The sequence below is a fragment of the Dipteris shenzhenensis genome, chromosome 24 (genome assembly GCF_047967505.1).
Source record: "Dipteris shenzhenensis isolate YYH24624 ecotype China chromosome 24, Dip_SZ_1.0, whole genome shotgun sequence".
Lineage (NCBI taxonomy): Eukaryota > Viridiplantae > Streptophyta > Polypodiopsida > Gleicheniales > Dipteridaceae > Dipteris > Dipteris shenzhenensis.
Window position 1 is genome coordinate 11,034,460 of NC_141619.1, and position 24,584 is coordinate 11,059,043.

The following is a 24,584-nucleotide window of genomic DNA, read 5'->3' on the forward strand; positions in this document are numbered from 1 at the left end:
CATTGAGTCTTTAGCAACAACAAGCCTTGTAGAATCCACTCCATCTTGTTCACTTGCGACAACGTCTGCATTCCCAAACAAGGCCCCACGTCCATTCATGTCTTTGTATTTACAATAACATTGTGAACATAAGGCTAGTAGCTTCAGTACACAATCGATAATAAATGCTAATTGAATGGATTGTGTCTAACTGCCAACAACTAAATCTTGCAAGTTGAAGTAGAAGCTAAAAGTAAGCGGCAATCTAGTGTTTTTGCTTCTATGTTTATAATAACATTGCCAATTGTAGGAATAGTAGATTATATGTTCGAGAATACACTTTCCATGTTCAAAGAACGTTTCATAATAGTATGTTTTGCACTTTTAAAAAACATAACAAAATGAGGTTTTCTTCACGTTGTATAAGGCTTTCTCAATGCCAAGTTCTATCAAGATTAAGTAGGAACTTCAACCCTAGAAGCCCAGAATTAGCACACTTAACACCATAAAAAAACCTAATCTTTTCGTTTGGCACATAGCCAACATATAGATTTTCACAATGCAACAAGAAAGGCACTCCCCAACCCAATATATGAATAGCGTATGTCCACCCACTTGACAATGCCCATGGAATAAATAACAGCCATGGCATTCAAATATGGCACCATGCCTTGCCCTAAGAAACCTCATCACCATGAAAAGATAATCTTTATTTCCTATGCAAGTATCGAAGGCGAGGCAAGTATTCTATGAAGTAGAGCGCAAAAACAATTGCGGTGTTTTGACACAATCTACCAAACGGTTTGGAGCTTCAACTCGCACCATGTTCCTTTGTTGAGAGAATAAATAGCAAGTCAATGCACAGTCACTCTACCTTACACAATATTTGAATGGGTGCTTTCAAAAGTACTCCAAGGTAAACTGTAAAGTACCTTGAACAAGACCACGCCACAAGCACCAAAGAACTTACACTCCATTTAGAACTACTATGTAGAATGCATGCACAGCTATGAAATCAACACTTAACATGCGTATTTCCTGTATTATCCAATTGAACTTTTCGGCGTATTTCCTGTATTATCCAATTGAACTTTTCGAACAATAATCCGAATTGTTGAGACCCAGTCAACTATAGTTTTTTCACAAAAAAAATATGAGGTGGATTTTTACATAACCCCACTCAACATCACCCAAAACCCATCCTTAAGCACTGTCTATGTTGAGCCAGGGCTAAAAAAGGAAGAAACAATGCAAGAAGTGGCGTGAAAGGCTCAGCCTCCTCCCACAAGCCTTGCCGAGCATGTTTCCAACCCCCACGACGCACACCCATTTTTGAATTCCGAGAAATTTCGGAGGTGTGACAGAGAGAAACATGCAATGGAGAGGTGTTTGTTGCTACTTCCAACTTTCCAAGTGTGGTGATTCTAAGAACTAGGTACAATCATATTGTTGGTGCTTCCAAGTTAGAGAGCTTGTAAGAACTAGGTACAATCATATTGTGCCGAATTATAAAACAGAGAGTTTGAACTTTGAATGGTTATGTATTTCAAACTTTGAATGGTTATGTATTGATACCTTTCTCTTCACAACATGAACTCATTCAAATACTACTCGTAAGTCTGCTCTTCAACATGAGCACTACCGAGGAGAGCGGTAGCGAGGATGACAACCAACAGAGTGTTTCTCAAAGCGATGACGATCATAGCCAAGACGTCTTGCTCCAATCCCTTCTTCTTCTTCTCTTCCCTCTGCATTTTCCCACTTTGGCATTCTAGGGCTCCTAATTCCCCCCGAATCGGTGATTGCAGCACGACTTGCAAGGCCAAATCGCGGAAATCCCATTCGAGGAGCTTCAGAAAGCACGGAGTGACGGACGTTCCTCCTTCCTCCCACCAAAGCAGACAGTCATACCGAAGCGTGCAAACAAGAATAGGCACGTCATTAGCCTCTTGTATCTATACAAGAGAATCGACGGTGGAACAACGCTCTGTCTTTTACAAGCTAAGAAATTCCTGATGCCCCATGTCGTTTTACTTCTGCAGACCAACCGAGATGACTAGTAGAAAACCCGTCGGAAGATTACGGGAGGTGATTCAAGTACCCAAGCGAGTAAGTGCTCTATGTTGAGTTTCTTTGATTGCGGAGTTAGCATGCATCGGTTGGTCGAACGTTTGAAAGTATGCTTGATGCAGTATCCATTGATGTCGTACTTATTAGTATTTAAGGACGATCCGCACTCTAATACCCTTCCCGCTGTAAGCCAAGCCACCATATTGCAGGTGGATCCTCCGCACCCTCGCTCAAATCCCAAAAGAGCACATCCAGATTCTCTAGGGCAAAGGGCAGCTCCACAAATAGTGTGCTATCGTCTCCAAATCCCCAGCTGCACAACAATGACAGGTCCCATCTCTCCTCATTTGCACTAAGTAGGGACCATTGGTAGATCGCTGTGGGCCATCAGCCTTAAAGTATGAGATCTTCCTTCTATAGAGCCTCGTCCAAGAGCAGGACCAGAGTTTGGTATGGACCTCACTGTTGCTCCGACTAGTGGTGCTTCTGTGATACGCTCTAGTTGTTATATCTTTGGTATTTTGGCTTTGGGTATGTTTAGGATCCTTTAACGTAGAATCAAAGTCCAAATTGGGGAGCTTCAAAGCCCATTTTCTTTTTTCTCCCTGTAAGGGTCTTAGGAAAGGGTGGCGTTTTTGGGCTTGGGTTGGGAAAATGGGGATTTCTTTGGTATTGATCAAATTTGAGTAGTTAGTGGAATCCCTAGGGTTGGTCGAGGGTTAGTTGGGTGGTTAGTGGTGTTTTCAATATAGAAGCTTTTCCTATATAGCAACTTTCCTATCCAGGAACTTTTTTATAGGAGTTTTCCCTATAAAGCATCTTTCCTCTAGAGGAACTTTCTAGTAGCAAGTTTCTCATATAACCTTTCCTCTGAACTCCCTCTTTTTTGCATTTAACGGAAGTAGTAGTGATGCAACAACAGCTCAAATCAGAGATCAGAAGCAGAGGAAGCCCGATCGAGGGAATTGAGGCACAGATTTGGAAGGTGTTTCTTCAATTTTGAGAGAAAGAAGGGTGAGAGAGATGAAGCGAAAGACGAAAATTAAACAACTAGTTTCAGAAGAGACTTACAGGCAAGATATTCCTTTTGAACACTCGTTAATCTTAATCTCCTCAATTCGGGTTGGCGGTAAATGAAAGCGATTAGCCATTCGATCACTTTGAATTTGGTGCTCAGATATAAACGACATTCTCCACATTAAAGCTAAGGCTACGACTGAATCATAGGTCTCTACAGTAATACCTGAAGTAGTCGGCAACCTAGATGATTTGAGACCACAAGTTTGCAAGCATCAGTTGGCTTCTTCATTTGTCTGCAACTCCAAGGCAATGTTTCACACTGTTTTCTCTGTCAATCAATCCACAAAGGAATTTTGAAATCCGTTATACATTTGAGTATTTCGTGCAAACAGATTTGGGTTGGCAGTGATTTCTTCCGATTAGGAGAGAGAACTGCAGATTGTTCATATAGAAGGAATAGATGTAGCTTGATTATTTCTGCACCCTTGTAGTCATGGATGATGTTCTAGAGCTACTGATTGCATGGTGTTTGGCGAGATGGGTTCAAGTGTTGTCAAAGTTGTGAGGAGAGGTTAGTAGCATTAAAGAAAACTTCGATCAACGATGTACCGTTGCTCCTAATCAGGTAGCGGATTAAAGACACGGTTGATGTAGTAACAGGAACAACAAAGGAAGCGGCTTCACCAATTTGAAGATGCTTGCAAGGAGGGACTTATACATGGTTTTGACAACCCACAATGCACAAACGTGTTAGAAATTACCCAACAGAGGGTACGCACAGCGGAAGACTGATAGTAATGCCCAGGAGCTCACACTCTTACCAGGGCACCGTTTGCAGTACCCATCAGATTTGCCAATCTTGAGAGTGTTGGATATTTTCCGAACATGTACTTCTAGTTCAAGTCCTAGCTTTTGTTACCATGTTAGAACACACAGGGAAGATGAGTCTTCCATGAGATCACACCTGAGAACTCTAGATCCTACTCGGGCTGTGCACGTTGTACACATACATAAATGCAAGTCATACTCAGACCTGGAATAGACGGCAAGATTTGGAGGCAACCAATAACCGGATAAGAATATTAAAAGAGAGTCATATATTTTCCAACATAGTACTAGAGCCAGTGCACTTTCTACTACCAGTCTTCCATGCAGACACTGAAACATGCACTTTCCATGTCAGTCTCGTCAGTATCTCAAAACTACAATGAATAACTCATACACAAAATACTGTTCAAGTATCAAATCTCTATTTATATCAGGTAGGACTACTCCTGCAAGTGCCCAAATTGTGAAATTGCCAAGAAGCAAGAAGTGCTAGAAAGTGTCAGAAAGCAAAAACGAAAATGTATTCAACTTCTATGCACAGCTTCAGCATAGTGGTAATTGAAACCACAATTCTCCAGGGATGCTCTGGACCTTGCAATTGATGATGCAACAGGATTCTTAGAAAGGATTTGCAATGTGCTATAACACAGCAATTCACACGTGGGCTGCACGAAATAGCAAGAACGGAGAATTAATAGAAAACAAGCATACATTATCTCCTGGGGGGCACTCCGAGAGACTAGGATTAGTCTACAAGAATTCATTTGCATGTGGAAGGCTAACAACTTATGAGTGCCATGGTCATATGCATTGTCTTAATTGTTGCAGGTTCCAAGAGTGGTCTATTACCCAGCCTTGAGGGGAGCTGTGCTATCTTCTAGGATTCTATGAGACCGTCGGCTCAGCAGCTCCAGAACCAGCCTTGGTCCTACCCAGGTCTACTGCACTGCAGTTTCCTCATATGAGGGCTTACAAGTAGGACAGCGACCTTTGCCACTGTACTTTTCCTCCAAGACCACTACCTCGATTTGCAGCATGGTATTGCAGGTTGTCTTCTTGCAGACTGTTGTTGGAGTCTTCTTTTGCAGCATCTGCTCTCTGCACTTTGAATAGATTTCCTTCATTGTTGAACCTGAGCTGTGTCTCAGACAGGCCTTCTTTCTAGATTGGCTAGCTATCAACTGTTATTTTTGGACATCCCCTCTCAACGAGCTGTTGTGAGCCGCAGCCCACTCCTCTAAGAATGCGCTCCATTTGCTCCCTGGTAAAGGTGCTGCGGAGCACGTCATGGCATCTTCTATGTAATGGTCTAAACATCCGCAAATCAAACTCCAGCATCTACTCTGTGATGGTGTGGTTCATGTCATCCGGAAACTGCTTCGCATCATTCACACTCCACCCGAGTCAAACTAGGTAACTCATCCATGATGTCTCCCTTCAAGTGGTAGCGACCATCTGATAGATCTCTTTGTGAAAATTTCCCTCTAGAAACTCTGACCGTCTCCGGATTAATACTCATGTGGCTCCTTATCTTAGACTTCCAGATCAAGGAATCCTCATTTCTATGGATACGATGTTACATCTATTTTAAAATTCAGCTGATTTATTTATTTTTTCTTTGTGCACACGTTGCTGATCACATATGTGAGTGTCTGTGTCAGTTCTCTTTTCCAAGGCTTCACGTACAAGCTGGGATATCATCAACAAATCCAGTGCACTGGTCATTATCATTAAAAAGATCTCTTTCTTTTTCCATGGTTTATACCCATGAGTTTTGCCTGTTAGAGAAAAGGTTTGCCACTGCCAACGCTGACACGGTGGAATAGAAAGGTCTTGAGATCTCAGAACAAGACAAATAATGCCAACCCACTCCGTGTGCTTATAGAGAGAGCTTTTCTGATACGGAGATATTCAGCCAAGCAAATCTCATAAATAAAGGTAATGTCCAAGTACTATATATAGCCAAAACTGTGACAACACCTCCAGCAAACATGCGCTGAGGTAAGCCACCACAAACAGGCTATATTTTTGTTGATCCTTCTGCTGTAGAACTCTCCTAGATAACCGAGTGTCCTCAATGGACTTAAGTGGCTGCTTTAGGGGAGTCTCCTACTGCTCTTCCTGTGCACCACGATCCGGCTCTGCTACAATAGGTAGACCTGCCCCTTTGTGTGCTCCTAAACTGTCCAAATACTCCTGAACTGTGAGAACAACTTCTGCAGCACACAAGCACTCTCCTTTGCTCTCCAACAATCCTATCGGCTGCATGTGTTGGACCCTGCAGCCCGTAAATAGGCCCTGCCTATTGCTAGCCCCTGTCCGCCTGCAGCCCACCTGATCTATGCTGCTCTGGCGACTGCTCCAGCCTCTGTCACCCTGCTGCAGCCCCTTGGACTCCCTTTGGATGCCCTTGACAACTGCTTCTGTTGCTGCCCTGACTGTGGTTTTGGCCCTTCTCCACAGGCCCATGGCTGGCTGCATATAGCCACATATCAGGCCTTATTTCTGGCCATGATTGCTGCCGTAAACTGAACATATGTAGGATGATCTGTTGCTGCCCACGTGGAAGCTTGTCGTCTTCCCACGTGGCAGTCTTTCCATGACCCTCTCCACATGCCCAAATTGGACAATGTTTACCTATAGTTCTACAGGTATCAACCCCCGTTGCACCTCTCACATGGGGGGCTAACCAGTTGGGGCATTGACCTAATTTTCCAACAACACCATCCTGCTATGGTGGTTGCATCTTTCACGGGTGCAGTTTATCTACAACCCAGTGTTGGAAAAGTCAGTGGCTGGCACATGGGCAGCACATTGGCTGCCATGTGGGCAGCATTATGCATACAAGCAAGGAAAACCAAGAACATGGGGCTGTCACATGGACAGCACAAAGGAGAACAGGCAGACGGCACATCTTTGGTACAGCCTCATTGCTGAGTAGGCAGGGGTCGGGAAATCTATGCTTGGAGTGGGAAGTATCCCTAGAACCCCAAGAGGGATGGTACAGGTGTGACTGCCATAGTGTTTACTGTATTGTGATGCTAGATCTCTTTTGGGAAACAAGTTATTGTATCAGGATATGTCTGACCCATAGGGTGAGAGACTATTGGTCATGGCAGTCTTGGATAGTGGAGAAAGCTTTGGTATGCTTTCTTTCTCTGCTTTGAGCAGATGGATGGCTAATTGGGCACTAGTGACAGCTATGGGGAACTGTGTGGCCAAGTGAGGTCACTAGTGACAGTTCCAGGCTGCGTGCAAGCTTCTTGGACTAGGGATGGAGACCTACGGCCAGGAGTAGTGAGAGCTGTGAACAGTAAGGTGTTGGAAATAGAGGATAGAATCACTTACACCTCACTCCCGATCTAGCTCATATAACACTCAGAGAGACAGAGAAAGAGAGAGCCAAAACTCAGATATATATTCTTCCACAATCGTGGGCAGACAAAAGCTCAATGTGTGAGCATGTACAAACAGCCAAAGGACGCTGTCAAGTGCTGAGCCACTTCTCTTCCTCTGCGTGCTTGCCTGTGTGCAAGGCTGTAAGTGCAGATGATGGGAAAAGTGTGGGGAGGGAGGGGGTTTATATAGGAGGGCAGTCAGCCCCTAGAACTGGCCGGCTTTTCCAGTCGGTCCAGTCTGTAAAAACCGACCTGGTCAGGGCCCTTATTGGGGCTGAACCTGGGCCGATCAGACCTGGCTGGTCTGGCCTATAAATAGGCCCCCTCCGGTGGCCTTTTGCTGCTGCTGGCTGGACCTGGTACTGCTCCACGTGCCTCCGTACTATGCCGGTGCAGTCCTCTATGCAGCTAGGTAGCCTTAGCCCCTTTCCCCCTACAGTCTCCTGCCCTCTTGTCCCCTCAAAACGGGGGCTCACAGGTGGGGCAGTGACTTGCCACGAGAGCCTTCTCATCCGATTGAGTTTTTCCCGAGTCTCTTCTTGCAATAGTAAAGGCCCAAGCTCCTCGAAGATGAGAGGCTTGGTCCTTTGTCCTGCAGTGACCGTAGTCACGAAACTCTTAAAACTTCGAGGTAGCTTGTATAAAATCAACAATGCCAGTTGACTTGAATCTACCTTTTGACCAACTGCCGTGAGCTGGTCCCTTACCACCGTGACTTTTGTCAGATGGTCATGAACATTGTGTGCTTCAGTCATGTCCAGATTGTACAGTTGATGTTGGAGCATCAGAATTCGAGATGTATTGTCAGTTTCATACAAATCCTTCAGGATAGCCCACGTCTCTACAGATGTCTTGGCTATTTGGATGTGCGGAAGAACAGAGTTTGCCGTGGTCGCAATGATTAATGCTAGGGAGTGGGCATCTCTCTCTTCCCAATTCTCAAGCTCTTCGCCATCCACTGGAATGACGATCTTCCCCTTGCTGTCCAACACATCTTCCGGTTTTGCCTCCACCCCCGTTGTTAGCTTCCACAACTTCCGAGCCACTAGATGGCTCCGGATTTTCATCTTCCAGATCGGGTAGTTCGACCCGTCTAGCTTCCCTGACTCTCCAAAGTTCGGGATGGTGAATGAGAGGTACTTGGAGGAGGAGGAAGGAAGAGAAGGGGTGAAGAGGCAACAGTAGAATCTTTGTCCTCCATCCTTGCTGTAATAAAGAACAGTAAACTGAAATTTACAGCGGAGAACTTGACCATGCAGCAAACCTGAGTGTCGATTGGAGTCGCCTACTTGCTGAGGTACTCCGATCTTGTCACCACAATGTAAATATCCTAAGTCAAAGTACAGTTGACCATTTATTTGATCATAATTAAAGAGTTTTATATGTGTTAATTACGGTCAAAGAGTTATTTTAATGGTCAAAGGATTGACTACGGTCAAAGATACTTGACTCTAGTCAAGTAAACCTGACTACGGTCAGAGAGTGTTGACTTCGGTCAACAAGACTTGGCATGCGCCAAGAGGGGTTAACCCCGGTTAACCAAGATGTGCCAACCTCGGTTGGAGAGACTTGGCTATAATTAAGGCGCCTTGACCTTGGGTCGAAGCTCTTTAATTATAATCAAGAGTGTTGACTCCGGTCAACCAGAGAAAATATATATATTTATTTATATATATATATATTTGTTTAGATGTGCACATGTGTTTAGTGGGGACGCCCACCGTGACTAGGATTAGTCCACAGTGTGTTATTTGCATGCAAAGCGCTAACAATTAATGGGTACCATGGTGGTGCGCTTTAATTAATTGTTGCAGGTACTAGGAAGGATTATTTTTCCTAAGCGAAATGGGAGCCTGACAAGCACCTAGGAAGCGGTTCGTGTGACCGAGAGCTTTGAAGACTCCAGAATGGCCCTTAGAGGCTTGTAAAAGAATTTAGTCTAGATTTTAGACAAGTGGCATGTTGCCAATTTGAATAGAGCTTGAAGCTCTTGTAAAAGAAGGAATTTCTTTTCACGTTGGATGAGGAGACTTACGAGACAGCTCTAAGCTGAACTTCTGTAACAGATTTTTCTGAAATGAATAAAGACCTTCGGGGGGGTCCAGCCCGACAATTTGTCCTGGGCCCTAGTGTATGTCCAGAGAGAGGGAGTGAGGGAGAGCTTTGGAGATTTCAATTCCGTTTTTGCAGTGACGCCATAGTTCTCTCTCACAGTCAGTACGGTTTTATTGGTATCAGAGCGTAGGCTCATAGCCTCTCAAGGCTGTGACGATTCTAGCAAAGGAGCTTAAGAGGAGCTAGCTGGTAGGCCTGCGGACGATCGACGAAATGTCTTTATTAAAAGCACTAACGAAAAAGGCAGCCGGACAGATGGGAGTCACCGGGTGAAGGTTTTGCATCGCCAATCGATGCTCAATGCTATGCTTTATAGGCGCTTGCGCTGAATTGGTGTTCGTAATCTGTTTCGTTGGGCAGCCCTCGTCGAAATCCTGAGCCATAGTCACAATTACGCATGGTTTGAGCCGCCAACGCCAACGCTACACGCCTAGCTCGCCATCGCCCGTCAAGGAGACCCCGTTTCCAGAAGCTGCAGAAATTATGACGTGGCAGTGACACGTGGCGGACAGTGCACCAGATGACATGGCACTGACACGTGGCAGCCAGCCTGGCAGACCAGTGGTTAAGTTAACCCTGGTTGGTTGACCCGTGGTTAGTGAAACCCTGGTTAAGTTAACCGCAGTCAGTTAACTCTGGTTAGTTGAACCAGTATCCAGTTAGTTCAACTTTGGTCCAGTTAATCTGGCCTAACCAGACCAGTTTGGTTGGTGTAACCAGTCCAGTTAGTCTAGTTGCAGACTAACTAGACCAGAAGCAGACAGTCGGTTAGAGTAACCAGTAGTTACTCATCTGGTTACTGTTTTCACAAAAAAAAAAAAAAAAAAAAAGAGAGTTGCAGAGACAGTTTTGGCTATCAATTTTCACCTGCCTGTCAGACTTTTACTGTCAGAAAAGTAGCAGAAAACCAGAGAAAAGCAGAGAAAACAGAGATTTGCAGAAAAAGGAGTATGCATGCCTTTGAGCAGTAAAAAGAGGGAAAAACAGATGCCTTTTGAAGCCATCTGCAGCAGCCAGAAAAGGGCAATATAGTTGATGATGCTTTGGCAACTGTGTGGGTGCATGCCTTGAACTGACAGCCAGTACTGGCATAGATTGTGAATGCAAAACACCTCTTGTTGAGGTACCTTTTCTGTTGGAAAAGCAAAGGTAGTGTGCATTAGTTACTTGCACAGTGTGAGAAAAATCTGCAGATCTCAGAATATGGATCAATCACCTATCCAGTGGGATTCTCAAGATAGGGATGTGCATCCAAGACAGAGGAATGTGCCGCAAACTCAACAAGAATTTGAACAAATGGTACGCACTCGTATACAAGAGCTGGAAAATCTAAAAAGGGATCCCAGGGCTCAGCATTTGTTTCCAGCAGAAGCTATGCCTAATCCAGTATATGACGTGCCAATGCCAGAGGCACACTCTCGTGTACAGTCTGAGAGAGAGAGATCTCATAGATCTCATAGGAGACGGTCCCATAGTAAAAAGAGATCGAGGCGTCATCACCGATCTCCTAGTCCATCACCGTCTACCTCGAGTTCGACTTCTGTGTCTTCTTCTTCCTTATCAGATAAACCATCTAGGAAAAGAAGGAAACACGAGAAGTCTGGGAAGAGAAAGTCTTCCAAAGCGACCAGGGAATTTAAAGAGGGAGGAAAATCTGTCAAGTTTATGACCTACAATGGATAGTATGGTCATACAGACAAAGCATTGCAGTTTATCAGACAGTTTGATGCTGCATTCGGTACAGAGAAATTTTCAGAATCCTCCAAGTTAAGAATGGTCAGCCTACACTTAACAGCAACGGCTAGTGCATGGTGGAGTGCACTGACCACAGATGGGTCAGCCCCAAGAAAGTGGAAGGGCTTCAAGAAAGCCTTCTACCAGCAGTTCATGCCTAAACAGTTTAGAGACCATGTTCTTCAAGACTGGGACAGCTTGCACATGGATGCAGGAGATACAGTCGATGGGTACAACCAAAAGTTTTGGGATGCTTATTTGCAGGTTGCACCGTTCAAAAAGATCTCCAAAGGCACCCAGATGAGAAAGTACAGAGCAGGTCTCACTCCAAGAATTCAGGCAGTAGTAAATGCTTTGGGGGCAAAGAATATTCAAGATCTTATGCATTCAGCCTCAGTAGCGAGTCTTGTGCCGCTACAAGATCCATCTACAGTGCCATCCTTGCATGCAGGACGTGCTGATAAAAAGAAAACTGATTTTCTAAAATCAGAAAAGAAAGAGTCCCCTAAGGCTGAAAAGAAAGGGTTTCAGCCTCAGAAGCCGAGAGGTACTCAGTTCTCAAAGACCTATAAGGGCAAATCTCTATTCACCCCTGAACAGATAGTGGAATTCCGTAGAGATGGGAAATGCTTCAGGTGCGGTAAAGAGGGGCATGTGGCTGCCCAGTGCCCAGAAAAGCCTTCAACATCGAAGGGAAAAGAGGCAGAGAAGCCACGAGGACCGCAAAAGCCAATGGCGGGGGGTATTCCTGATATACTGGGTCATGCTTTGAACCCAGAAGAACGAGAATTGCTGCTATCATGGGGCAAAGTTAGAGACCAGCAAGCGCTAATTTTATTTGATCCACGGGCTACTGATAATTTCATATCAGAGGATCTAGCCCTGAGGCTGGGAATTAAGACGGAAGAGTTAGGCAGGGCTTTGGATGCCGATCAAATGTTTTGTGGGAATCCTGTGCCAGTTACTCCCTTGATAGGGAAGCTCCGTCTACATGTTCAGAGTTATGTGGATCAGGAAGACTTCTTCATTTCTCCACTGAAACATTATGATGTAGTTTTGGGGATGCCTTGGTTTCACCGCAAGGCAGTGAAGTTGACTCTTCCTGAAAGAGTGCTGGAATTTGTGCATAGGGGAAAAAATCAGCGTGTAATTGCCAGGAATAAAGGGGACACTATCCCCATTGTATCTGATGTTTCATGCGGTAAAGCAATAAAGTCTGCAATTTCTGCGTACATGGTTTTTGTAAAAGAAAAAGAGAATGATATGCATGCTGAAATGAATGATGCAGACAAAGATAGGTTTCAGTTTCTGGTAAACTTGCTTTTCTGATGTTTTGCCAGGGGAGTTACCCCCAGAGAGACCAGAAGATCATCAGATAGAGTTAATGCCTGGTAGTGAGCCACCAAACAGACCCCCTTATAGAGTCAGTGCGACTCAGAGAGAGGAGATTATGGCTCAGGTACAGGACTTGCTGTCCAAAGGGTTGATTCAGCCCAGCTCGTCTCCTTTTTGTTCCCCTGTACTGTTAGTACAGAAGAAAGATGGTTCATTCCGTATGTGCGTCGATTATCGCGCACTGAACAAAATGACCATCAAGAATAGATTCCCTATTCCGCGCATTGATGATGTCCTGGATCAGTTAAATGGAGCTTCAGTTTTCAGCAGGATAGATTTAAAGAGTGGCTACCACCAAGTGAGGATACAACCTCAGGATGTGCATAAGACAGCATTCCGCACAACATTCGGGTTGTATGAATACTTAGTGATGCCTTTTGGGTTGACAAATGCTCCAGCCACATTCAATAGAATGATGGATCGCATCTTCCGGAAGTACAGGCATTTTACGGGTACTTTCTTTGATGATATCTTAGTTTTTTCTAAGACAGAGGAAGAGCACAGAGAACATCTTGCTATAGTGTTTCAAGAGCTGAGAAATCATCAGCTCTATGCAAACAGCAAGAAAAGTGAGTTCTTCTTGGAAGAAATCCACTATCTGGGGCATATAATATCCAAGAATGGGATACAAATGGATCCAGCGAAGATCCGTGCCATTCAGGAATGGCCAGAGCTGAAAACTGTGCATGAAGTTCGAAGTTTTTTAGGCTTGTGTTCTTACTACAGAAGATTTATCAGACATTTTGCTGATATCGCAGCTCCATTACATGACCTTACTAAGAAAAATGCAGCCTTCACATGGGGATTATCACAGAAGAAAGCATTCAATACACTCAAGGAAAAGTTGACTACAGAGCCTATTCTGGTAGTTCCGGATTTGTATCAGTCTTTTGATGTGGATTGCGATGCTTGTGGAGAATGTGTTGGGGCTGCATTGCATCAGAATGGTCATGTAGTAGCCTATGAAAGCAGGCGACTTCGGGATGCGGAAAGATATTTAGGAATCTATGAGAAAGAGTTATTGGCTGTAATTCATGCTATCCATACCTGGAAACATTATCTTTTGGGTGCAGATTTTACTGTCAAAACAGATCACCAAAGTCTGAAATACTTTTTGACTCAGACCAAGCTTTCAGAGAAGCATATGAAATGGGCAAACATGCTGTCAATGTATCATTTTCAGATTGTCCATACCCCAGGAATTCGGAACAGAGTGGCAGATGCCTTGTCCCGAAGACCCCAGGTCAATAATGTGACTATTGCTTATCATCAGGACCTGGAAGGCATGAGGGAACAATATGCTCATGATTCTGATTTTGGTGAAATTTTACAGCAAATGCAAGAAGGGCAATCTACCAGTCACTATTCCCTGAAAGATGGGTATTTAATGAAAGATGATTGCCTATGCATCACCCAGGAGATGAGGAAAAAGATTTTGGAAGAATGCCATGCACCTCCCTATGCTGGACACAGAGGGATTACAGCAACAACTCTAGCACTAGAGAGGTATTTCTTTTGGCCAGGAATGCGGAAAGATATACATCAGTTTGTTACTGAATGCCTTACGTGTCAGAAAATGAAGTATGATAGACAGAAGGCACCTGGCCTACTTATGCCTCTTCCCGTGCCTCAGGCACCATGGGAAAATATTACAATGGACTTTATTTTTGATTTGCCGAGATCAAAGTCAGGGAATGATGGGATTTGGACTATCATAGATAGATTCAGCAAGCAAGCTCATTTCATTCCGGTTCGCAAAACCATAAAGGCAGATCATATGGCTAAGCTGTTCATGGCACAGATCTTTAAACATCATGGCATGCCTAAGTCCATTGTTAGTGATCGAGATCCCAGAATGACCAGTCTATTCTGGAGAGCTTTATTTGATAACATGGGGACGAATCTGAATTTTTCTTCTTCTTTCCATCCCCAGACAGATGGTCAAAGTGAAGTAGCAAATTCTACCATTTTGGATATGCTGAAATGCTACGTGGGTGACCAGAGTTCAGACTGGGAAAAGTACCTACCCTTAGTAGAGTTTGCTTACAATAATACAGTACATAGCTCTACAGGGAAAGCCCCTTTTGAAGTCATATATGGGAAGGTGATTTTGCCACCTATATTGAGGACTAAAGATGAAATATTTGCAGCTGATCAGTTTGTAAGAGACCTCCAGACAGCTTACAGCCAAGTCCGGACAGCAATTGAAAGGTCTCAAGAGAAACATAAAAGGGCTGCAGATAAACATAGGAGACAGCTAGATCTCAAGGAAGGGGACTGGATACTTTTGAGGTTTGAAAAAGCTAGGCTCCGCAAGTTTAAAGGCAAACAGAAAGTGTATGCAAAGTTATCTCCGAGATATTATGGCCCTTTTAGGGTTACAGAAAGAAGAAATGAGGTTGCATACAGATTAGCATTGCCAGAGCATTGGAGGATTCACAATGCATTCCATGTGAGTCTTCTAAAGAAATTTCAAGGACCAGAGCCTACAGAACCAGTATCAGAGGATCCACCAGAAGTGGATGAGCTGGAGGAAGTCCTTCAGCCAGAGCAAATTGTGTACCATACTGTACGTAAAGGCCCTCAGGGTAAGGAATTTTACAGGTATCTTGTAAAATTCAAGAATTATACGGCATTAGATGCCAAGTGGATGGACGAAGACATGTTATCCGATCATCCACAGCTTTTGGATGTTTACAAGGAAGCTTTTCAGTTGAGGTCAACTGAATAGAAGCCGAGGGGATGTCACCACAATGTAAATATCCTAAGTCAAAGTATAGTTGACCATTTATTTGATCATAATTAAAGAGTTTTATATGTGTTAATTACGGTCAAAGAGTTATTTTAATGGTCAAAGGATTGACTACGGTCAAAGATACTTGACTCTAGTCAAGTAAACCTGACTACGGTCAGAGAGTGTTGACTTCGGTCAACAAGACTTGGCATGCGCCAAGAGGGGTTAACCCCGGTTAACCAAGATGTGCCAACCTCGGTTGGAGAGACTTGGCTATAATTAAGGCGCCTTGACCTTGGGTCGAAGCTCTTTAATTATAATCAAGAGTGTTGACTCCGGTCAACCAGAGAAAATATATATATTTATATATATATATATATATTTGTTTAGATGTGCACATGTGTTTAGTGGGGACGCCCACCGTGACTAGGATTAGTCCACAGTGTGTTATTTGCATGCAAAGCGCTAACAATTAATGGGTACCATGGTGGTGCGCTTTAATTAATTGTTGCAGGTACTAGGAAGGATTATTTTTCCTAAGCGAAATGGGAGCCTGACAAGCACCTAGGAAGCGGTTCGTGTGACCGAGAGCTTTGAAGACTCCAGAATGGCCCTTAGAGGCTTGTAAAAGAATTTAGTCTAGATTTTAGACAAGTGGCATGTTGCCAATTTGAATAGAGCTTGAAGCTCTTGTAAAAGAAGGAATTTCTTTTCACGTTGGATGAGGAGACTTACGAGACAGCTCTAAGCTGAACTTCTGTAACAGATTTTTCTGAAATGAATAAAGACCTTCGGGGGGGTCCAGCCCGACAATTTGTCCTGGGCCCTAGTGTATGTCCAGAGAGAGGGAGTGAGGGAGAGCTTTGGAGAGTTCAATTCCGTTTTTGCAGTGACGCCATAGTTCTCTCTCTCAGTCAGTACGGTTTTACGATCTAGTGCTGTGAACCTAGTTCTGATACCAAGTTGGAAATAGAGGATAGAATCACTCAGACCTCACTCCCGATCTAGCTCATACAACACTCAGAGAGACGGAGAAAGAGATAGCCAAAACTCAGATATATATTCTTCCACAATCGTGGGCAGACAAAAGCTCAACGGGTGAGCATGTACAAACAGCCAAAGGATGCTGTCAAGTGCTGAGCCACTTCTCTCCCTCTACGCGCTTGCCTGCGTGCAAGGCTGTAAGTGCAGGTGATGGGAAAAGTGTGGGAAGGGAGGGGGTTTATATAGGAGGGCAGTCAGCCCCTAGAACTAGCCGACTTTTCAAGTCGGTCAAGTCTGTAAAAACTGACCTGGTCAGGGCCCTTATTGGGGCTGAACCTGATTAAAGAAATACCGAAAGGGGCGCCAAGGTTTGGGGCCAATCTGTGTCTTTGTCTTGGTGCAGGGGCACTCTAGCTCCCAATCTGTTGGAAATACTTTTGCTGAATTGTTAATGTAACAGTGTTGACTGGTTACTTGTTAGTTTTATTGCCCTTTGATTTATTGAAGGCTAGTTTCAGGATTCAAAGGATACAACTAATGTGATGCTCAGTGGTGAGCTTTTCTTGGTGACATATCCAGGTGTTGCTAAGGTAAGGTATGCAAACCCCGGTGTTATGGTAAGGATGTCTGACATTGAGAGAGGGTCAGATAAGGAGTCAGAAACTTCTGTGAAGGTAAAGGAGAGTGATGAGTGCTAGAGTCATCAAGGTGCTTGGCTGGTATTGCTGACACAGAGAAGGATTCCTCGACAGGACCTTTGGATCCAGAGCTGGATGGAGGCCATGGCTTCGAGGGGGACATTATAGGACTACACATGAAAGCTGATGGTCCAGGTAATTTTGATTTATGCTTGGGATTTGATTCCTCGAGTATGTTTGGTTACAAACTTTGCCAGATGAAGGACGGGTGGAAATAGACCTTGAGAGCATGATACTTGGAAGATGCCAGGTTGTTCACCTGTTATGAGGGGGACAACTTGAGGATGCTGGTAGGTAGATTGTTCGAGTTCAAAGGTAGGAACGTGATTGAAGGTGGTGGTGCCATATGGTGCTACCTTGGATGGACCTGTGTGCCATGATTGTTTGCTTTTGTGGGAGTGGACCTGGTGGAGCAGGAGCCGCTGGTTGAAAAGCCAGGAATAGACATTGATACCTCAATGGTCCATAGGGCTTCAACTTGGGAGCTGCTGGATCATCTTCATCGAGGAGTTGGGATCTCGGGCCAAGATGTGTTGGTGAGAGGGGGTGTTGGAAAAGTCACCGCTCCATGTGTGAGCCCCCATACGAGACCGTGGGGGAGGTGTACTTAGGGCTTATGTGGCTGCCACATGGGCAGCACATGGGCTGCCTTGTGGGCAGCACAAAGGCGAACATACCTGGCAGTTTTGAGCCTCCATGGTGGACAGCACAGGTGCTGAGGTGCCACCTGGCTGTCAGTGATTGGATGGAGCAGGATTGCACAGAGATTCCAGCATGGAATAGTGCGATGACATGGCAGGAGAGACCTGTACGGGATATTGGAGCAGGGTGTGCGGGACTGCAAGGCCAGATCCAGGGGCTGTAGGTGGCTTGGATAGGGGCGGAACAGCAGGGCTATGGAGATGCTTGTTTGGGGAGGCATATGGCCTGAAAGAGGGCCTGGAACAGGTCAGGGCAGGGGCAGGAATGCTTGGACCAGTGGCTGCCTGCCATTTGGCCAGGCAGGGCCTGCGATACCTCAGGAAAGGTTCCCCTACCAGGTTGGTTTAGAGACCAAGACCAGTCTGTTTATAGGGCTGTTTTGGGTCGGCTGTTTAGCCCTACTAGGTCGGCCAGTTTTGGGGCCCTTTAGGGCCTATAAAAGAAGCCCCTCAAGGGGGCATAACTCATCCACTAGAGCAGCAGTTGAGGAGCAGATTGGAGCAGCACAGCAGCAGGTCTTGGGCCTACATCCAGGAGGACCAAGAGGAGCTTAGTACTACATACATAACTTAGGAAGGGGCTGAACACCTATAGGCTAACATTCAGGGCAGCAAGGTGCAGGGATCAAGGCATGGTGACTAAAGTTTACAGAAGCTCGACAAGGAGCACGAAGGCTCTGGGATCTAGAAGTGCCGAAGAGGTAGTAGGAACAAAGGACCATGATTTGGTGGGGACTTTGGACTCCTTTGTATTCTGTTTTTTGGACAGAAATATATTTTGTTGGTTCTATATCTCTATTGGAGCATTGTCAATTTACGGGCTTGCACTTATGTATGTTGAGTACACAAAGTAAAGAAGTTTTGGATTCTGTAGTCAAATAGTCCTGTGTGAATTCCTGGGCTATTCTATCAGTCTTGCGCTGCGGGAACCCTCTGTTGTGATTTCTAACACCCATAGGGTTGTCCAAATCGTCAAGACTTGACGTTTCTTTACCAGGTCCGAATCGCCCTCCACTTGTCTGAATGTCTCACGAGATTGGGATTGCTCAAACTCATTTATAGGCTTGGCCTTAGAGGTGAGCCTCGGTGTGCACGCCCCCCCCATCACCCCAACACCAACACCAAGACCATGCAAGCTATAGCACAAACAATTACTCAGGTGAACCCTCCATGACTAGAGTCACATCTTCTTGACCAAAGTCAAGTCTTGTTGACTAGAGTCAACTTTGATCGTAGTCAGCTTTGTAGTACTTTGGTTAAACGTAGTCAATCCTCCTTGACTGCAGTTAAGTCTTCTTGGTCAGGGTAAGTCTCTTTGACCAAAGTCTAAATAAAGAGTAACTTGATCTATTGCTTGGGATATTACAAATTGGTGACACCTTGTCAATAATAATAATGACTATATGTCGTGGATCGTTTTGAAGGATCTTTATGAGACGAACAACTCGTCGTGAATTCTATTCCTCCAAATTAGCCAAGTTAGGCGTTTTATAGATGATTTATTTGTATTAGATGTTTCTAACTTTCAAGACTTTATGTACAAAGACGCTAGTGCTTTTGGAGAAGGAATCTATCCTCGTGACTTTTGTGAACTGAACTGCACTTCAAGAGGGGATTCTTGTGTTTTCTTAGATCTTAGACTTTCTCAATCTACCATAGGATTAGAGGTTGATATATACGATAAACGTGAATAACCTGAATATAGTGGTTTACAGATTATAAAAATGCCTCACATTGATTCAAACATTTCTGATTTGGCAAAATATGGAGTCATTTCTTCCCAATTCCATAGATTTTCCCACCTTTGTACAACTAAGGAGTCTTTTATCACTCAATGTAGTAATTTGATCACTTTACTATTACACAAGAGGTATAATCCAAGGAAAATAATGAAAAAAGTACGCACAATCTTAGATATGAAGTCTTTTATCTATGGTGTATCGGCCTTAGGTATGTTTAGAATGATTGAACATAAGCTGAAAACAAAAAGCGGGGAGCTGAATAGCCCGTTTTTCTTTTAGTTTCAAAAGAGAGTTTGTTTGAGTATGCTTGTGCTTTCTAAGTTAGAAATGTATTTTTGCCTCTTTGTAGGAAACGATACATAAGTGTAAAGGGCCATTTAGCTTTTTATGTTTTAAATGAGAGAGAGAGAGAGAGAGAGAGAGAGAGAGAGAGAGAGAGAGAGAGAGAGAGAGCATTTTTTTGGAAGATTTTGTTTCTTGACTTGCTTGTTTATTTTTGCTTAGTCACCTGCTTCCTTTCTTCTTTATTTCTTGTTTTCTTTCTCTTTTGTTTATTTGACATATTTTAGTAAGCACTGGGTTTGCCCAAGAGACTCTGCGCGTCTTTAGAAACCCAGTATAGCTGCTTATGCTTGTGCACTGATGACGACATAAGTGTTGCTTTGCTTGCTAAGTATGTCTTCCTTTAGTTTTTCATAAAAGTTTTTGTTTGCCTCTTTTTTCTTCTCTTTCATTTTCTCTTTTATTTTCTGTGTAGATTTTTGACCTTTAGAACAACAAAAAATCTAAATTTGTATGATTGGACTTATTCTAGTCTTATAAAGGTATATCTATTCCTCCAAAATCAATTGTTGACCATGAGAATGGAGGACGAGGATCAGGTACACGACCAACTGGGAGCAATCGGTCATAGGTGGATTTAAGCCAGCTAGCAAAGCGGCTTCAAAGATATCGCTCCAAGGGATCCCCACAAATGAGCCCACAACTCATATATATAGGCTTACCCAAGGGTGTCCTTATTGTAGGGGAGACTAGGATAGTCTTGAAGTACATGACTAACCCCATTATTAATGCCAACTCATGCTATGACCTTTGGGATCATAATATCCTGGGTAAGCTCAGTGTCAGAGAACTCAACCCAGGCTCAGAGCCTGAAAGATCCTACTCCTTCAAGGGCTTCTAGGAAACATCCCTCGAACTTTGGGCCAATGGCAATAGTCTTACTATTGGATTTTCATAGATTCTCCCTTTACGAGATAGGGATTGCCTCTAACGGTGCTCGATGAGGGCGTGGTCGCACCTGGCCTCATTTGAAGTAGCTCGTGGTGTTGGCAATATTTCAAGCACTAGGTGTATGATATGGGAACCAACGGTTCAGAATCAAGAAGGAACATGCTAGGCCACATCACTCACATAGTTGAGCACGGCTGGATAGTGGACCTACCCGCTTTGTAGGAGCTTGGAACTAGCTCCCAAAGCAATTGGAGGAGCAACTTTGGGCACCGTCACATCTAATGGACGTTGTTTATAGGGGAGAGGAAATCAATGCACACATCGTACAGGTGTGGCATGTGGGGCTTTGATGGCATATTGTGTCATCTTAGAATTGCAATGAGTGCACTCGTTTATTGAAAGATATTGTGATAGATGGACCCTTGGGCCCTTGGCTCTACATGGTACTAGGCTTGGGTATGAGTACACATGTTTTATGGGATGATTTCATACACGACACATAGAAACCCAATATAAAAGTATAAGATGTATGTGTGGCGATGCCACGTAGCAAACGTGCACATTGGTAAACTAGAATAAGCTATATCTATATCCCTAGAGCTTAGAGTAAGTTGTAACACAAATGCACACTCTAGATTTTTCTACTAAATGAGCCTTAACTATATATGAAAATATAAACAAATATGGATTTCACCCCAAAAAAAAGTGTGTTATGTGTGTGATTTTGGTCTTTTGTTGGGGGGGGGAGGGGGACTGGGTTTGGTTTTTTGGGTGTGTTTGGGGATGGAGTGGGAAATTATTGTGAGAGTTCCTAAGTATGCTCTTAGAAACACCATGTTTGGAGATTCTTTTGATTACACTTTTGTTTCAGACAGGTCTTTAGAGATCCAAGGTTTGAATCCTTATGCGGAAACTACGAGGAGTCAAGGTAAGAAGCCAAAAACCTCCACATTGTACTTATGATGGTTCTGGATAGTTACGAGTTAGCACATATTACCTTTTCAGATTATTGACGATTATTGACTTTAGAAAGATGGATTATCAATGGTATTTTTCCTTGCCTTAACAAAGAAAAACCTGATTTAATTGAAACTGAAACAAGGGCATGAAACAGTCCACTATGGCCTCTGTTCCACTATGGTGGCAAAGATGTATAATGTTTGCTTCTTGTCAGGTTTGTATAGAGCAATGCAATGCAATATTCATACCATTGGTAGAAGTATATATAGTATCTGGATATTTCTGGAGTCACAAAACTGTTGGAAAGGTCACCTCCCCCTCTGTAAGCCCCCATATGAGGAGAGCGTGGGGGAGGGAGACCTAGGGCAGGTTCTGCCCAAAAGAAAAGAAAGAGAGGGGGCTACCACATGGGCAGCACGTCACAACAAGGAAGAGAGATTATGTACCGGGAGGCATCAAAGTGGCTGCAACAGATGTTGCCTTTGTGCAGGAGAGATGGCGGGGGCAGCATGCCTTGGATCTGCCCTGGCAAGAGGATTCTGATGAGCAACAAGATGGTGGGGTATCCTGGGGTACAGAAGCCTATATGGCGAGCTATTTGGAGAGGTTTGTGGGCAGGCACATGGCCTGCAACATGCTCTGGATATGGTGCAATGAAGGCAGGTGTGCAGCAGCAGGGTCGGCCTGTGTAGATAGGCTGGTTGGGCTGGGTATAGCCAGCCAACCAGGCCTGGTTATGGGCTGGCCAATGGACTGGCCCCTGCATAAGGAAATAAGGCAGTACCCTGCCCTTTATATAGGGCTAGCAGGTTGGTTGGCTGGCCAACAAAAGTCGGCCAGCACACAGCCCCAAAATGGCAGCCCACAGCTCCATAAATGGGGAGCTGTGGGGTCTGTTGGTGGACAGGCAAAGTCGGCCAGGAGGCCGCTTCAAGTTGGTCAGTTTTGAGCCCCCTTGGGGCTTATAAAAGGAGAGGCCCTGGGCCTCATTTTGTATCCTGCAGGTCAGTGCACAGGGAAGCAGAAGGAGCAGCCAGAGCCCCTTCCTTGGGCGTACATCCAGGAGGCAAAGGAAGAGCAAAGGTGCTGCAGACTTAGCTCCATACAGGGATGAACCCTAGGATGTCTACAAGGGCAGCAAGGAGCTGAGGTCTGGACAGAGAGTCTACATATGCTTAAGGTGCGGGCTCAAGTCTTGAGATATCCGGCAGATAGTAGAAGTACTTGGTGGTAAGATCAAAGGACCACGCTTTGGTGGGACTTTGGATCTCTCTCTCTTTTGTATTGTGTCCATAGCTTTGGACGGAAATATATATTCTTTTGGTAGCTTCTATATCTAGCTGGATCATTTTCTATTGATGAGTTTGCACATCTATTTGATGCACATAAGTTTAAGAAGTTTGTGATTCCACTCCCCACACACACTGTGTGAGCTCCTGGGCTATTCTATCAGTCTTCCGCTGTGTGTACCCTCTATTGGTCGATTTCTAACATGGTATCAGAGCCCAAGTAGGAGGCTCACAAGTGTGGGAGCCTGAAGGTAGGGACCTTGCTGAAGGACGACCTTGATTTAGAAGCTCTTGGGAATGAACTTCCACGACTGGAGGACAGTGCCCTTGCGAGATGGAGGGTGATTCAGGTTTAGTTAGGTGCGTAAGGAGTTTTGTTCTACAGAAGGTTGAGTTTGTTCGATTTTGCAGTGTGGTTTAGAAGCACAGATGTCGATGTCAAAAGCCTCTTCAGCCCCTTCTCTCTCTTCCTCCTCCCCAGATTTCTTTCATTCAACATCCCTAACTTTGGAGAGTCTGAGAAATTGGATGGGGCAAACTACCCTTTCTGGAAGGTGAAGATTCGGAGTCATTTAGTGGCTCGAAAACTGTGGAAAGTGACAACGGGAGCTGAGGCGAAGCCGGAGGATATGGTGGACAACAAGGGAGAAATACTCATACCAGTAGATGGAGAGGAGCTCAAAGCTTGGGAAGATAGCGATGCCCACGCCCTAGCATTGATCATAGGGACTACGGCGGACGCTGTGCTTCCTCACATTCAGATCACCGACACGTATGAAGACGGGTGAACAAGCGTGTGTAGCATAATACAAGCATGGCACATACTTGAACAAACACCAAAGATGCAAACAATAGTACTTGTATTATAAGTAGAAACCAATCGGTTACAAACAGTCATAATTGCAAACTCAATGCTCAGACACATGTGCATGTATGTGCATACATACATTTGTGAAATTCAGCATGTGTGTACGTATGTACGTACATACACATATGTATGTATGTATGGACATACATACATAAATACATATAGTTATACGTACATATGTATGCATAAACGTACTCATGCCAAGATCGCAATCTATGTGAAGAGACCGGAAACTCCCCAATAGAGATCCTCAGCGAGTGGGTAAGTGGATCTGCGTTTGTCCTCGTGAGTCAATGTGTGATATGTAAACAATGATCCCTGTGGAAGCTGAGCTTCATTGGAAGCTCGCTCGGTCCCAACCAGGTTTGGAATGTGTGTAGCTGTAAAAGATTCTCGCGGATGACCTGGTTGACCTTGTGTGACAAGAGAGGAGAGAGCAACGCGTCAATGCTATATTGGAAGGGAGGGAGTCTATCCATGTGGAGCCCCAGTCGCTCAAACCATCTCTCTGTGCGTGCATACCAGCATCTCTGGTCACTTGCTGCTGATAGTGCCAGAGAAGAGGACAATGCTAGCCATGGTAATCTGCTGTGCCTAGAAGTGCAACCCCCGTACCCCTTGACCCGGTATAGGTAGGTGATAACCTGAAATACTGCATCTGCCTGTAGTGGGGACGACCTAAACTCAGCCTGAATGATCTAGTGAGGGATGAATGGCTTACCGCAGATCATCCGCGATAGCATAAGAACCTGTAGCCGTTCCACACGAGCCTACTCTATATGTGACAGATCCAGCTTCCAACTACGGCTGTTGTACATCCTCGTTGGACAGACCAA

At 44.5% G+C, this 24,584-nt stretch overlaps 1 protein-coding gene across 2 annotated transcripts in view; it reads left to right on the top strand.

The window, feature by feature from the left end:
- Nucleotides 1-1,534: 1,534 nt before the first annotated feature.
- The window catches only part of LOC147886212 (rRNA biogenesis RRP36-like protein), a 42,135-nt gene continuing 19,085 nt past the window's right edge, over nt 1,535-24,584 (top strand). For both annotated transcript variants that reach the window (XM_087395684.1, XM_087395685.1), the window contains exons 1-4: nt 1,535-1,691; nt 1,788-1,912; nt 2,022-2,088; nt 21,507-21,559. In XM_087395684.1, the coding sequence (XP_087251810.1) occupies nt 1,611-1,691; nt 1,788-1,912; nt 2,022-2,088; nt 21,507-21,559 (326 nt within the window). In that variant the 5' untranslated portion in view covers nt 1,535-1,610. The remainder of the gene's footprint in view (nt 1,692-1,787; nt 1,913-2,021; nt 2,089-21,506; nt 21,560-24,584) is intronic.